This window comes from Microcaecilia unicolor, chromosome 11 (genome assembly GCF_901765095.1).
Source record: "Microcaecilia unicolor chromosome 11, aMicUni1.1, whole genome shotgun sequence".
Taxonomy (NCBI): domain Eukaryota; kingdom Metazoa; phylum Chordata; class Amphibia; order Gymnophiona; family Siphonopidae; genus Microcaecilia; species Microcaecilia unicolor.
This window is the reverse complement of record NC_044041.1, coordinates 70,697,638-70,712,198: the sequence shown is the minus strand read 5'-3', so window position 1 is coordinate 70,712,198 and position 14,561 is coordinate 70,697,638. Positions and strand designations below refer to the sequence as shown.

At 41.9% G+C, this 14,561-nt stretch overlaps 1 protein-coding gene across 2 annotated transcripts in view; it reads left to right on the top strand.

The window, feature by feature from the left end:
- Positions 1-748: 748 nt before the first annotated feature.
- Positions 749-14,561, top strand: part of PTBP1 (polypyrimidine tract binding protein 1) — a 65,782-nt gene continuing 51,969 nt past the window's right edge. For both annotated transcript variants that reach the window (XR_003943768.1, XM_030218243.1), the window contains exons 1-2: positions 749-837; positions 6,973-7,003. Coding sequence is in view for 1 of the 2 variants with exons in the window: in XM_030218243.1 (XP_030074103.1) it covers positions 830-837; positions 6,973-7,003 (39 nt within the window). In the remaining variant the exon portion in view is untranslated. The remainder of the gene's footprint in view (positions 838-6,972; positions 7,004-14,561) is intronic.

Sequence of the window (14,561 nt, the reverse complement as noted above, 5' to 3'; positions counted from 1 at the left end):
TGATGTTTCACTTATCAAAATTTGCTTATTTCTGATCTGACGAAGTAGAGGAGTGTGGTAGCCGTGTTAGTCCACTCTTCTCTGACGAAGAAGGGCTAATCCAAAAAATGTATTAAGCTAATCAAAATAATGTATTGTTAGTCCAATACAAAAAAGGTCTTTTCTATGTTTTATTTTATTCTATTTCTATTGACTGGCTTTAGAAGTGGACTAACACGGCTACCACATCTTTCTTTTTTATAAAATTTGTATAACCAAAGAGTGTTATAACCTTTAAAAAAAAAAAAAGAAAACAAGGCAAACAGTGAAACACAATGAAAATAATCAACAGAGAAAAAAGAATCCAAGAGAAATGAGCCGGTATTGCGTGGAAGGGAGGAGCCAGGGTCGGAGCGGAGCTTCCTGGGGGGGGGGGGGGGGGGAAGAAGGAGACATCTCGCTTTTCCCAGGGAGGATATTTATTAGCTGAAATGATGCTCGTCCCTTACCTATTGAGGGGAGCGGAGGGGAAACGTTACCCATTCAGTAACCCGTGCCAGGCTGGGTGGTGCACTCATCATACCTGGCTGGCTGTACCGTACGCGAGAATACCGTCAAAACCCCACCCACCCCCTGGTAGTGCCAGGCGCGGGAGGGAAACCCATCTATAATGGTGATCGCGTCCTGCCTCCTCCTCGCTCTTAGTGACAGGCCGCTAAGCCAATGGGAAGTACGCACGGCTGCGTCGGCGGGCGTCACCGCCATTTTGTGAGTCTATATTAGGCGGCTGTCTGGCGGCGTTTCGCTCTTGCCTCGTCTTACTTCCTTTCCCAGTGGGTTTCCGTGTGCAATGGACGGGTGAGTTCCGCCTCTTTACCGCGCCCGTGTAGCTGGAGCGAGTGCTGGTGTGCGGGAGCGGCTCGCCGGAGCGCCCGGTGCGGCCTCGTTGGGTTTTGTGAGACTCGGAGTTCTGCCTGGACTCTTGGTCGCTTTAACGCCCTCCCTCCTCACACACCATTTTGGTTCTCGCTCTTTTTTTTTTTTTCACGAGGGTCGCGCCCGTAAGTCGCTGAGTTTGCGTTCTTTTGTTGATAGAAGTGTGTGTGACGGTGGCTAGGGCAGCCCGAGACGGGCGAAGCCTTTGTTTCCTAACTCTGGTGTGCGGAAGGGGGGGGGAGGGGGTTAAGGTCAGGGAAAGCCGTGCACAGAACCTCCATTTACCCCCCCCCCCCCCCCGGGAGGCTCAGTGTAGGTCAGAGATCTGCGCAACGGCTCTTCGGATCACAAGATCCAGGCCGGTTCTGGAGAATAGGTCTATTTCCCGGGTTTTTTTTCCCGTCCAACTTCCCCTCAAAAGGCCATTTGTAGGCACCAGGAAGTGAGAACTCCTTTGGGAGCGGGGGGGGGGGGGGAGAAGGGAGTGGAAACCAGCTCTCGAATGTGCGGTGATTTTCCGCGTCTTGTTTCGGCCAAAGTTCTGTGTGGTGCGGGCGTAACTGGCTGCTCTGCTATAGTTCAGGCTACTCGGTTGGCCACGCTGTCCTCCACATGGAAGCGCTGCTTCGCCTCGCCCTGCTTTCTTTGCTTCCCGTTTGTTGCAATAGGTCCAGCTTGTCTTCAGTTTGTGTACTGATTTCTTTAGCAGCTAGCTCACTGTTTGACTTGGTGTGCAGGAGTGCTGCTTGAGTCTCTTCTTTCAAAGGGTGAGACAAGGTTTGGGTGGTCCTTGAGACTGGCCAGCGTTAAGCTTTTAGTATTTCAGGCATGGATATAGTAATCAGTATATTCAGTTATTGTCCTAGTAGCTCCTTCAGCCCAAGAGAGTGATTAATTCGATTACGTGGTGTTTATTACGTGCGTTAATATTGTGAAAGTATAGGTATTTGACTTTCCGGAGATCGAGGACTAAAGCAGAACTGGAAGGGAAAACAAAAGTAACAGCGTGTTGAGGATACAAAGGAAATATTCACAAACCTGGCAGTAGAAAAGGGGATGGGATTTGATATACTGCTTTTCTGTGGTTACAATTAAAGAGCTTTACATATTACCTGCTGGTGCTTACTTTGTACCTGTGGCAATGGAGGTTAAGTGACGTGCCCAGAGTCACAAGGAGCTGCTGTGGGAATTGAACCCTCTTTTCCCCTGGTTCTTGGGCTGCTGCACTAACTAGGCTAGTCCATGTTATTGGTCAGTAGGCTGACCAATGAACAGAAAAGGAAATTAGCTAATATGGAGGCCCAGGTTTTCTCCTTTAATGTGCTATTAGCTGACAATCAGAAGCAAGGAGCAACAGATGAAATATAAGTACTAGCAGTGGTTAAATATTGGTTTCTGTGAACAGACATGAAGATGTTGAAATCTAAGCAGATAAAAAAAAATCACATTTAAATCTTGCACAGAGCAAGACACCTGGCTGTGTGGGTCAAGGGGTTTATAGATAAAACAGTACCAAAAGCATAATGATGGCAAAGATCCGGATGGCCTAATCTGAACAGCAGCAGTTCTCGTATGGAGGCAGTCACCCATCCCACCTTTCCCATTCAAAGTAGTACCAAAACCATAGTGTTATAATTAAATAATGCTTAGTGTGGGTTATCCTAGTAGTCCATGGCATAAGTTGGGTAGGGAAGTGGATATAGCTGACCTGGGTTCAGCTTTGATGTGCTGTTAATCTTTGTGGTCTTTTGTCTGCAATAAAGGTCAAATAATCCAGGCTGGAAATAGGTGTTGTGAATACTTTGAGATTCTATTGAATGGATTGAACGCACAAAATACTAGGCCAGCGCTTAAGAAACAATATGGCTGTCAACAGACTAAGCAAGGAAGAAATTGCAGGGATGTTGAATGGGGAACTGTAGGCCTAGGTGCTTTGCAGTCGAGGAAATGGATGAAATGACACTACAGCTACTAAGGCTTCACAGACTGAAAAGTAAAATACCAAAGGATTGTCAAGATTGCAATAATGGATAATGCTGATTAATCATGAGGTGGTGATAAACTGGTACAGATGTTCCATTTAGATTGTCAAGTTTTTTAATGTAAACTTTCTGTAGAAGTGTTGAGTAAAGGATGCCCAGAGACTGGGCGTTTGCATCAAAGCATATATCAGAGGCTTACATACAGCTAATGAAGGACATATACCAGATAGAATCTGGATATGATGCACTATTAAGACAGTAGTTTATTTTAGTTAAAATGTGTGTGGCAATCATCCTTTATTCCATATTTGTTCTGGATATGTAGATAAGGTGCATTCCATTTGCTAGTGATACTTCGCTAAGCATAGAGATTAGGGAACAAGTAGTATCCTGGAAATGAGGATGTGGTGCACAGTCTAAGAGGTGTTGAAGATCACAAGAATAGAGTGGGCAATGGCAAAATGTGGGGGTCAAAATGTAATTGGAAAGAAATTTCAAAGTAGGTAATGTACTGCAGCAACTGAAATCAGAGCGTAGACTACAGCTAGATGGCCAACTTAGAGAAATGAGCAGTTTCCTGTGGTAGGATCCACTTGCTTTAAAGGAAATGTGTGCAGGACAGTAATCCAGTGGAGCACAATGTTAGATTCAAACAAAGAAAAGGCTGTAAGTGGGAATGCTGTGCTGGATATTTGGGGGTGACTGTTAAGAATGAAGAAAATCCAGTAGCAAAGTCCACTATTAAACAACTGTATAGCTGAAGGAACATATAATGAATCTTTATATAATTAAAGTCTTCCCAATCAAATAAGGAAATAAACCTCAGAAGTTCTTGGACACCACTTGTACAACTTGTACAAGAGGTCCAGTAAAAGATGGGAGACTGGTGTTTTATATACAAAGAAGATGAATCATGAGGGAAGGTAGTGGAAATGCAGGTGGTGGTCCCAGGGTTGCTTGTCCAGCCTGCCATGCTGCTTGGCCTGAATATGCTTTATGCATGATGGTGATGACAGCAAGTCTGGTGGTGTTTCCAGATTCCACTAGCCAAAGACAGCTATTTAAAGCATGATGACAAACTTGGGGGCCGATGTAACACAGTACAATCTCAATTATATTATGTAAACAGAATCGACCCATTGTTGGGTAAGTGAAAAGTAGGATAATACGGAAAACAATGGTAACCCCTCAATGCCCGGAAAATGTACTTTATGCATGAGCAGGTGTAATGTATCTTTAAAATATTGTTAACATGAAAAAAAATTGTACAGCAGGCAATTTGTGTATAAATACAGAGCAGTATGCACAGCTGTTGTACAGCAGACAGTGTGAATAGAAATATAGTACTGTTCAAGTACAGAAGTTTTTTCCAATCAGTAGGGTATGAAGCAGAAATCAAGACAACAGAACCAAGCAGAGCCCCATGTCTCAAGACAGAACTGCAAGTGGAAACCCTCCAGATGTGTTAATAAGAACAAAAAGTGCTGTAAATGTAAACGAACAGGATTACAGTAGGTTTACATATGGTACCGCATAAAACTCATTGTGCACAAGAATCTTACCATGGTTTCACTTCTGCAAAAGCATGGCCTTAGATAAAAAATGGATCACTGGCAGGAAAAGCGGGTTCTCTGTTCACATTGTGTAGGTCCAAAAATTTCTGAAAAAGGATGGTCTTGGATCAAAAATGGGTTCCTTGGCAGGAAAGCAAGGTCTCAGCTCAAAACATTTTTAATGTTCACTTTAGCACTTCCTTTCTGCAAAAGTTTATAGACAAAACTTGGAGGAGTGGCCTAGTGGTTAGAGCACCGGTCTTGCAGTCTAGAGGCGGCCGGTTCAAATCCCACTGCTGCTCCTTGTGATCTTGGGCAAGTCATTTAACCCTCCATTGCCTCAGGTACAAACTTAGATTGTGAGCCCTCCTGGGACAGAGAGATGTCCAGAGTACCTGAATGTAACTCACCTTGAGCTACTACTGAAAAAGGTGTGAGCAAAATCTAAATAAAACGTTTTTCCTCTTTGTACTGGCCAAAAATTGCTGCCATACGGTTTCCTTGCTGCACTGGCAGAGTCCCGACTGCCATACTGTAATACTATAAAAGCAAGGTCTCAGTTTGAAACTTTCTCAAGTTCCCTTGCAGCACAAGTGGGGTCCCAGGTCCAAAAATTATGGTTCCCTTGTATAGAACCATGGTCTCAAAATAAAAAGGAAAAGCATGGTCTTAATATGGTTCCCTCATTGCAAAAGCGAGGTCCCAGATCCAAAAATTCATGCATAGAAGCATGGGCTCAAGTCAATCGGGAAGAGAATTAAGGTGCTTCCTTAGGATGAGGGGTTCATGAAGGATTATCAGCTGCAAAGCATGGTTCCCTTGCGTAGAAGCACGGTCTCAGCTCAAACATGGCTGAAAGATGGTTTCCTTGCAGCACATGAAGCTGGAAAACGAGAAGAGAAGCCGTGTTTGTCACCGGAAGGGGGAATCTGTCGGATATGCAGTGTGGTCGAATTAGCAAAGGTTGGATAGTAGTCTGTACTGTAGCGTGCTAGGCTTTGTGCTAGTTTTGATCCTGGCACTCTGTATTAAGAGTTTTGTATACAAGTTAACTGTGTGCATTCAGGTAATAGCATGCAGCACATGCAAATCCCATGCTAATTGAAGGTATTAGCTACTTGTGAATTTCTGTTCTGCTTAGGCAATCAGTGGCTCAAGGTGGATTACCAAAAAATATACATAGAAAAAGTAAGATATACTAAACGTCAAAAAGATCGCAAAAGGATATAAACAGATTAAAAGAATTAAACAATATTAGGATAAATTCCTAAACAAAATTTGCCTACTAGAGATAGCAGACAATCCAAATACTTTCTAAACAGCCAAGTGTTTAGCATATGGAAAAAATCATACATATTTGTTGCAAGTTCAATTGCAGATGTAGAGAAGTATGCGGAAGCTCAGAGGCTAAATGTAAAGTTTGTAATTCTGGAGCTTTAACAATGTCTTTGAAGTAAGATTAGCGTATTCTTTGGTCAGCATTTAGAGAGGGTTTCCAATGTCTTACTGCATTCATATGGTATCTGCAATTTTTTATGGAGGGGCTGAAGGGAAGATGTGTGTGTTGACAAATATAATTAAAAAAAATTGTAGGTTGGTATGCACATATGGCTATCTCTGTGCTGGAATGCTAGTCGCATAAATATTGGTATTGGCAAGAATTCACAGAATAGCATTCCTGCACGTGCATAGATGTATGAATATACAACTTAAGTGCAGATACAATTTGTGCAAAATATAGCTGCTGTTAGTACAGAATTGTGTGCTCTCCCATATTGGTGTACATTTTCCTATAGATTAGGAAGCCCTGTGCTGATCTTACACAGTGGATTTCTATGTTGGCCCCTCAGTTTGACTTTGCACCCCCTTATGAAGGCTTGAAATGCTTTGTATGATCCTTCTCTTGGTTTGGGGGATTCATAGTATCTGTGGTGGAAGCAAAACTCGTCTCAGAATGCACACACATATTGTGGTGTGCTAGTTGGCTTTTGAAAGTGGGCGACATTTCCATATTTGGTGGGATTCAATAAGAACCTTAGAATGGCTTAACTGGGAAACACCAGGGAACATAATTTAAGATACTTTTTTATGCTGCATTGGCAGGTGGACTTGTGAAGAGGAAGGTAATAATTTTTCTTGCATTTCCAGCTGAGGAGCTCAGTGTCACAAGTTGGCATGTATAATGTAGAGCAGACATAGGGGTACAGCTGAAAATGTAAATAAGCCGACATCTTTCCACAGTTCTGCAGAGCAAACTGTTGAAAACCTAATTCAGATGCTCTTAGTTGGTGCTGCTTCACTTTGCATAGCCATATTTGAAGTATCAAGCTAATTGCTTAAGTTCCTTTAGTCTCTAATGCTGATCAAAGTAAAACACTTTTTACTGTATTCCCGAGAAAGATGGGCAGTGTTAGGGAGACTAGCAACTAGCTCAGTGCTTTCTTTTTTTCCCACATACTGTTCATTGTTGTATCTGTTGTGTTGATAAAATGCCTAACTCCCTCTTTTTTTTTTCTCTACAGCATTGTTCAAGACATAGTAGTTGGTACAAAGGTATGGATTTATTTGTTCCTGCTTTGTTTGATCCTGTTTAACATGTGCCATGTTTTATGTTATCTACTAAAGTATCTAGATTTTCCTGTAGCCCATGGTTTTCCCTTGATAGTCTATCTGTGCTTTGATGCTTTTCAAATCTCCAGTAGTGAAACAAGATTTTTTTTAATGGGAATTTGGATTCAGCTTATTTAATGTTTGAGTATTTTATGCGTTGTGGTAGTCAGTCTGGTTACTGGGTAGAGTGGAATATAAGCAGTGAAACTTGGAGACTCAATTTTGGATTTATGCTACTTTGATCTGCCAAAAGCAAGCAGGTTTGGCTGCTTTACATTGTGATAAATGGTAGTGCAATTTACAATTTTGTGAATGTTTCTGTAAGCCTTAGATTAAGAATTTTACTTTTAGGCCTTGATTCTGATTGAGCTGGAAACCGAGTTAAAAGAATTAACTAGTCTTCTTTCAAAGTATGACGCAGGCTGACTTCATAGAAATGCCTTTTGAAAACCAGAGCTGTTGCCATAGTAACAGTAATTACTGGTTTGGGCCTCATGCCAAGAATGTGATGAGGAAATTCCAGTTCCCTCCTATGGCATCGGTTCAAAGCCAGCAGTGAGTTGGTGGTTCTAGGGTGTGTTGTTAACAAACATGATCATGCATGTAGACCACATTCAGACCTTGGTCTCGGTCAACTCACTAAGGTCTAGGTATTGCAACCCTCTAGTTCTTCTGTGAGGTGTAACATATAGCATACTCTTTATCAGGCTGACCATTGTTTCTTGTCTTGAACTAAAAGGATGTGCAAGCTTAAAAAGCAGTTCCTTTGGTGATAAAGCTATATTCTGTAATTGCATGAAAAACACATTAAATGGAAATTAAACAGCATTCGTTACTGGCATTCACTGGGCCCTGAGTTGAGCTATACATTATACATGAAGAGAGAGATCACTTTCAGGATGAGACCTACTTTTGGTACATGTTTGGTCTCATGTTTTATATTTCACATGACTGCTATCCAGTGAGTTTGCTTTGTATGTTGACACTTTTACACGAGTGTAGCATCATGTCTGTAAGCCTTCACCCTCCCACAGGTTATCAGCTTGGTTAAATTTTGCTGTCTCCATAGGATGAGCTGCTGTGTGCAGATTTGCAGTTGGCTATGAGTTATCAATGGCATGTCCAAAGTTTTAGTGGCTTTTCCTTAATCCTTGGCACAGTGGTGAGGGCTTTGGGAATGTAGAAAACGTGTGGAGGAGTGGCCTAGTGGTTAGGGTGGTGGACTTTGGTCCTGGGGAACTGAGCAACTGAGTTTGATTCCCACTTCAGGCACAGGCAGCTCCTTGTGATTCTGGGCAAGTCACTTAACCCTCCATTGCCCCAGGTACAAATAAGTACCTGTAAGCCGCATTGAGCCTGCCATGAGTGGGAAAGCGCGGGGTACAAATGTAACAAAAAACCTGGAAACACATTTGGGAGCCATTTTTTCCAGGAAAGCAATATTCATGTTCAAATGTTTTGCTGATTTCTGCTGTCTCAGGTTACTTGACCTGAAATCATTGCTAATATGTAACTTGTACAAGATGTTTATAGTTCAGATTCATAGCAAAACATTTCTAATCCAGCATTTGCTTTTATACTTAAACATTTAAAAAATGCAGAAACATGTAATGTGCTACCACTTATCTGAAGGGGTGCACAGAGGTTATTTTAAAAGCTGGGAGCATGAAGCTCCTGGTTTGCTTTCATTCCAGGCACTGGCAGAATGGAAGTGTGATGCTTTGCTGCACTTTGAGCACAGGAATTTCTGGCAGTTAAGGTTTGCCCCACCCTTTATTCACTGTCTTAGGAAAGGTTTGTTTTAAAATATCTCCATGGTAGTACAGATTGGGGAAGGGCGCAAGTCTTTATTTACTCAGTGATAGCTTAGGAAGTGTACAGCAAAGGGGTACGGAAGTTGTTATATAATGTAAGATCAAATGTTCCCTTGGTTTCATTATTAAATGAGGTGATTAAATTGTTGTTATACATTGCATTATATATTGCTTTCCATGAGCAAAGTCCAAATCAAGGCATTGCTGATCAAAAATAATGCACTATGTATAATTGGTATCTAGTACAATAGAATGGATAGTGACATTTTATTAAAAACTTAATCTGCACTATCTGAAATTCTGATTTAATGTTATACGTTAATGAATTATGTGCTTCTGTTGCTGTGCTTGTCACTTTGTGTCAGGACCTCCACTGACCAGCAGAATTGATGGAGCAACTAGGTCCAGGCAGGGTAGAACAGAAACCAGTCATGAAGCAAGATGAGTACTAAATAGTAAACAAAGGGTAGGCCCACCAAGAACTGTTGTACCAGCAAAGGTGTCTGCTTGCCTGTCCTTGTTATAAATATATCTCTTGCTGGTTCACTAGGCTCCTGCGGGGGTTCAGTGTTTTTCTAAACCTGGAGTGCATGCTTAAACATGACTTGCAGCTTACATGGTTTCTGTGCCTCAGCTCCAAGTTTCCAGTTGAGTCACCTCCAGAATGTGCTGGCTAAATGGACTGTGCTTAGTCGTTATCTGCTGTTATAATGTAATAGAGATCCTCATCTTGTACGCTCTGCCCGGGCGTCCATTACCCAAATACGCGGGTTCTCAACCTATTCTGGGGGGGGGGGGGGGGGGGGGGGGAGAGCACCTAACTACTTGAGGTTTTGGGATATCCACAGTATACATGAGAAATTTGCATGCACTAACATTCTATGCAAATCTCATGCATATTTTTGTGAATATCCTGAAAACCTGACTGGCTAGGTGTGTTCTGAGGAGTAGGTTGAGAACTCGTGTTCAAGTGATTGCCTTCTGCAGTTCCACATTTTTTTTTTTTTAATATGGACTATCTTGTAGACTCCAAAAATATTGATTTAGGGGTTCTTGCAGATAGCCAATGTGAAGAAATTAATGGTCAAAGATTGACTGATTTGTTTGGCTGACGTCCTCTTCCTGGAGTGTTCATTTAACTCCTTGCACATGGGAGCAAAATTTAGTGGCAGTTCTACAGTGACTGAACTCTGAGGAAATTACCAGGCCAGAAATATTCTTCAATGCTTTCTAGGGCTTGAGGCCATGATGTATAAAATTAGAACCTCAACATGGACTGTACATCATATGACTGTTGCTGAGGCCTTAGAATATTTTCCTTGGTGCTAGTAGCCATCTTGGGTCCTCATCACATAGGAGGGATACACCTTCCTCCTGTTCACAGCCAACTCAGTGCTTCAGTGCAGATTAGATAACATGCTCTGTGCTAAGAATTCTGCACAACTACTTTATGCCAATAACATGTCACACAGTGCTGTGATTTTGTTTCTAGTTTAGCACAGATGGCATTGTTGAATGGAGAAGTTCTATCTACAGTCTTTGCACAGAGCACTTCTATTGTTATTGGTCATACATTTCTTTCCTGAAATGGACTTCAGTATAGTTCTGTGCCAGCATATGGACTCCAAATCCATGTTTGATTCTCTGGGCCTCGAGACCAGCCTTTGGGATTGAAGGACACGTACTTAACTGGATCAAAAGCTTTCTAACCACCAGAACTTATCAAGTAAAATCAAAATCAAACATAGCACCACCGTGGAAAGCAGTCTGCGGAGTACCTCAAGGATCACCATTATCACCAATACTCTTCAACATGATGATTCCACTGGCACAGTCCTTATCCAACCGAGGCCTTAACCCATTCATTTACGCAGATGATGTTACAATATACATCCCCTTCAGACATGATCTGACAGAAGTAACCAACAAAATCAATGATAGTCTGAACATGGACTCCTGGGCAAACTCATTCCAACTGAAACTGAACACTGAAAAAACACATTGCCTCATCCTCTCCTCTCCATATAACAAATACAAACCCACAACCATAAATACTCCAGGACATACCCTCCCTACCTCGGACAGTTTGAAAATATTTGGTGTCACACTCGATCGCAACCTTACCCTCGAGAACCAAGTAAACTCTGTAACAAAGAAAATGTTCTGTTCAATGTGGAAGCCCAAAGGATTAAAACCTTTCTTCCCAAGAACTTTTCGATACCTTATACAATCAATGGTCCTAAGCCTTGCAGATTATTGCAATGGAATCTATGCGGGCTGCAAAGAACTCATAAAAAAAAAAATTTCAGACCGCCCAAAATACAGCAGCCAGGCTGATATTCGGCAAAACACACTTTGAAAGTGCCAAACCCCTCCGAGGAAAGTTGCATTGGCTCCCAATCAAAGAACGAATCATCTTCAAAATCTGCACCTTAGTCCACAAAATCATGTATGATGTAGTCCCAGGATACATGACAGACCTTATAGACTTACCAATATGAAAGTCAGATCATCAAGATCCTACCTAAACCTACACTACCCAAATTGCAAACGACTGAAATACAAAACCACATACACAGCCGGCTTCTCCTACGTAAACGCACAACTATGGAATGGACTCCCAAAAGCTGTGAAAACAATCCACGACCACTTGAACTTCAGGAAATCACTAAACCTACCTCTTCAAAAAGGCCTACCCCAACGACCCCAAATAACCCTCTTCACCTATCAACACAGCATGACTATGATCGAACAGGACATCACGCAATCGTCATCCATTCCGACCCTCCACTTATACCTCATACGATCACTATACAACTTTGTATGTATCCACCGACTGGGCAAACACCTTTGACGGTACTAAGTAAGGCACATTGAGCTTGCAAATAGGTGGGAAAATGTGAGGTACAAATGCAACAAGTAAATAATAAGTACAGCATGTTGGAGCAGTTCAGAAAACTGCAAGAGTGAGCCAGAGCAATGCCACCCTAACAAGGTATGGCCTCTGTGTGTATTTTTGCAAAAACTCCATACTTACCCAATATTCATTCAAGTATACTTTGGGTCTCTCTAAGATGTTTCTATAGAACAAAGCAGACCATTGTCACTGTGCAAACAGATGGCTGCCTAAACAAAAGCCATCTTTTCAACTAGATCCAGCTCTTGCATTCTCTAGTGTTAACGCCACCATGGATAACCTAGTAAAGACCCATGCCTTAGACCATTTAGGAAACGTCTTCAAGAATCCATCTTATTTATTCTGCATTACTGCTAATCAGCCTGGCAATGCACAGTTCCCCCACTGGATTCAAGAATTTTACTTTTCCCCATAGTTGCTAGGCAACTAGCCTGGTAACACCTTCAGCTTACTCTGTGGCACATTAGAAGGGAAGTAATGTGGTATGTATTAGAAAAAAAGATTTGCTTTCTAAAACTTAGTACTGTTCAGTATCTCAAATTGCCATGAAATATATTTGTCTTCCAGAAATACCTCATACAAGCTGTGTCCTTGGTTAGCCCACATCAGCAGGACAGGTGCCAACCAAAGCAGGCCACACCTACTCAACCAAAACATCTATTTTTTGGCTCATTGTTGCATTCAGTATTAAAAACCTACCTGCAGGGGATTGGGTGGACTTCTAGGCAGTAGGAGCAAACCTACCAGACCCTGACCCTCACCACTCTGTTGCTTGATGCCATAGAACCAGTGCCTCTCAAATGTGACTGAAGCTTTGTATTGTTTCTTATTCCCAAGAAAACAGGAGACAACCCTATCCCTGGATCTTCAAGGATCTCTACCTTTTTCTCTGCAAAGTGAAATTCAAATTGAATGTGCCTCCCTCCATTCTACCTTTTCCTGAAGAGAGATTGTACTTTGGATCTCAGATGCTTTTATTAATATACCAATCCATAGGGGCCACAAATGATTTCTGTTTTTCAACTATGCAAGTACTGTTATCAGTGAAGTCCTTCTTTCAGCCTCTCATCAGGCCCCTGTGTTTTTTTTCCTTATGCCTTGTTGCAGTTGCACATCTTCATAAACAAAGATAAATTTTCCCTACCTTGACTGTGCTTTGGCAGTGTCCTCAGAACCTTGCATTTCTGTTCAAGAATGAGTTTGCCTTCTCCAGAGTCTGGGCTTTGTGATCAACTTCCAGAACTCAAACTTATACCCTATAGGCTGACTTTGTGTTTAGGTGTCATTCTAGACATTTAGCCAGTATAACCTCTCTTTAACACAGAAATTCAAGTAACTCAGATTGATGAAAACATAAGACTCCTCCCCTTGTATAAACTTAAAGCATGAAGTAGCAGTAGTGATAATAATAGCAGCAAAGTACAAAACCTGTTAGTGTGAACTTGGATTCCATTACTTTGTATGGGTTTCCAGTCCTAACAGGAAGCCCACACAGGACAGGCCCAGTGCTGACTATTGGACATAGGTCATGATGGAGGTCCAGATGGAAAGGGGCCACTCCTGTTTCTTTGATCCCTATCTCCTGATGTGATTTGCATATGGGTTCAGTCTCCATTTGGGAGCCACTGTACAGGGTATATTTAGATGTTGGGTTGTGCCTGTTGCAATGCACAGTTTGGTTTGTCTAAAAATGAGACTACCTCAATTGATTTAAGTTCCAGTGTAGTGAACCCACCCACCCTCTATCCAGGAGCTTTCCTTTAATGACATGACCATACACATTTTTGTTTTTATTTTGTAAACCCTTTGGTTGCTCATGCATAAGATGCATAAAGTGCAGTATAAATATACTCACATTTGTTCAGTTACAAAATATGTTGTAGTGGTGTATATCAATTGCACACAAGGTGTACCTTTTCTGTACTGGAATGTCATTCTGTACTGAAAATGAAGCTTCAGGCACAGGTTTGGGACCCTGTTGTTCCTATCTCAAGGGACTTGATTGAAGTCCTGCTTCTCCAGTCATCTGGAATTTGGAGTTGTATTCATGCTTTTGTGTTTCTGTCCGTCTTGATCGCTTTGAACTTAAAACCAAGTTGCCCTGGTTTGTCAGCAAGCAGCAAAGATTAGGATTTTGTCATAGCAATTCACATACAGTTGCAAGCAACTTTCTTCTCTTGTTTCCAGAATTAAGTGCTACAGTCTTTGCAACAGGGTCCTGCAGACTGTCTGAGCTTAGGGGACTTGGGTCTATTCACTCGCATCAAAAATGCAAAGCTGCTGCATTATGGTTCAGTCCACCCATTCTGCTTGCATTAGTTGGGAGATGCTTTAACAATACCTCAGAATTGGCTTCTGCTTTACACTTATCTTCCAATCCTACACATAGCAGACTACCAAGGTTTCAACAGGGGCTGGGCATAATTATTTTCATAATGGCACACTAGCTTCATCAAAACTGCTTTCCTCTGCTAAAGCAGCTTGTGTCCCACCATCCATGCAGGCTTCTAATCTCTGAGCACAACCCTTTAGTCTGAGTTGCAACAGCACACCTACAGGCTAGACTGGGAAGTGAGAGCCTCTCTATGTAGCGGTGGGACTAATAGTCTGTTTAAGGACTATAGTGCCAAATTGCCACAGCAAAGAGGTGTGCACAGACTAATTACAAAATGGAAAGGAATGCCATTAATGAACAGGAAAGGTGAAAAGAACAGGTTTTCAACAGAAACCAGAGATAAACTAATAGGTGAGATTCTGATACAAGATCAAA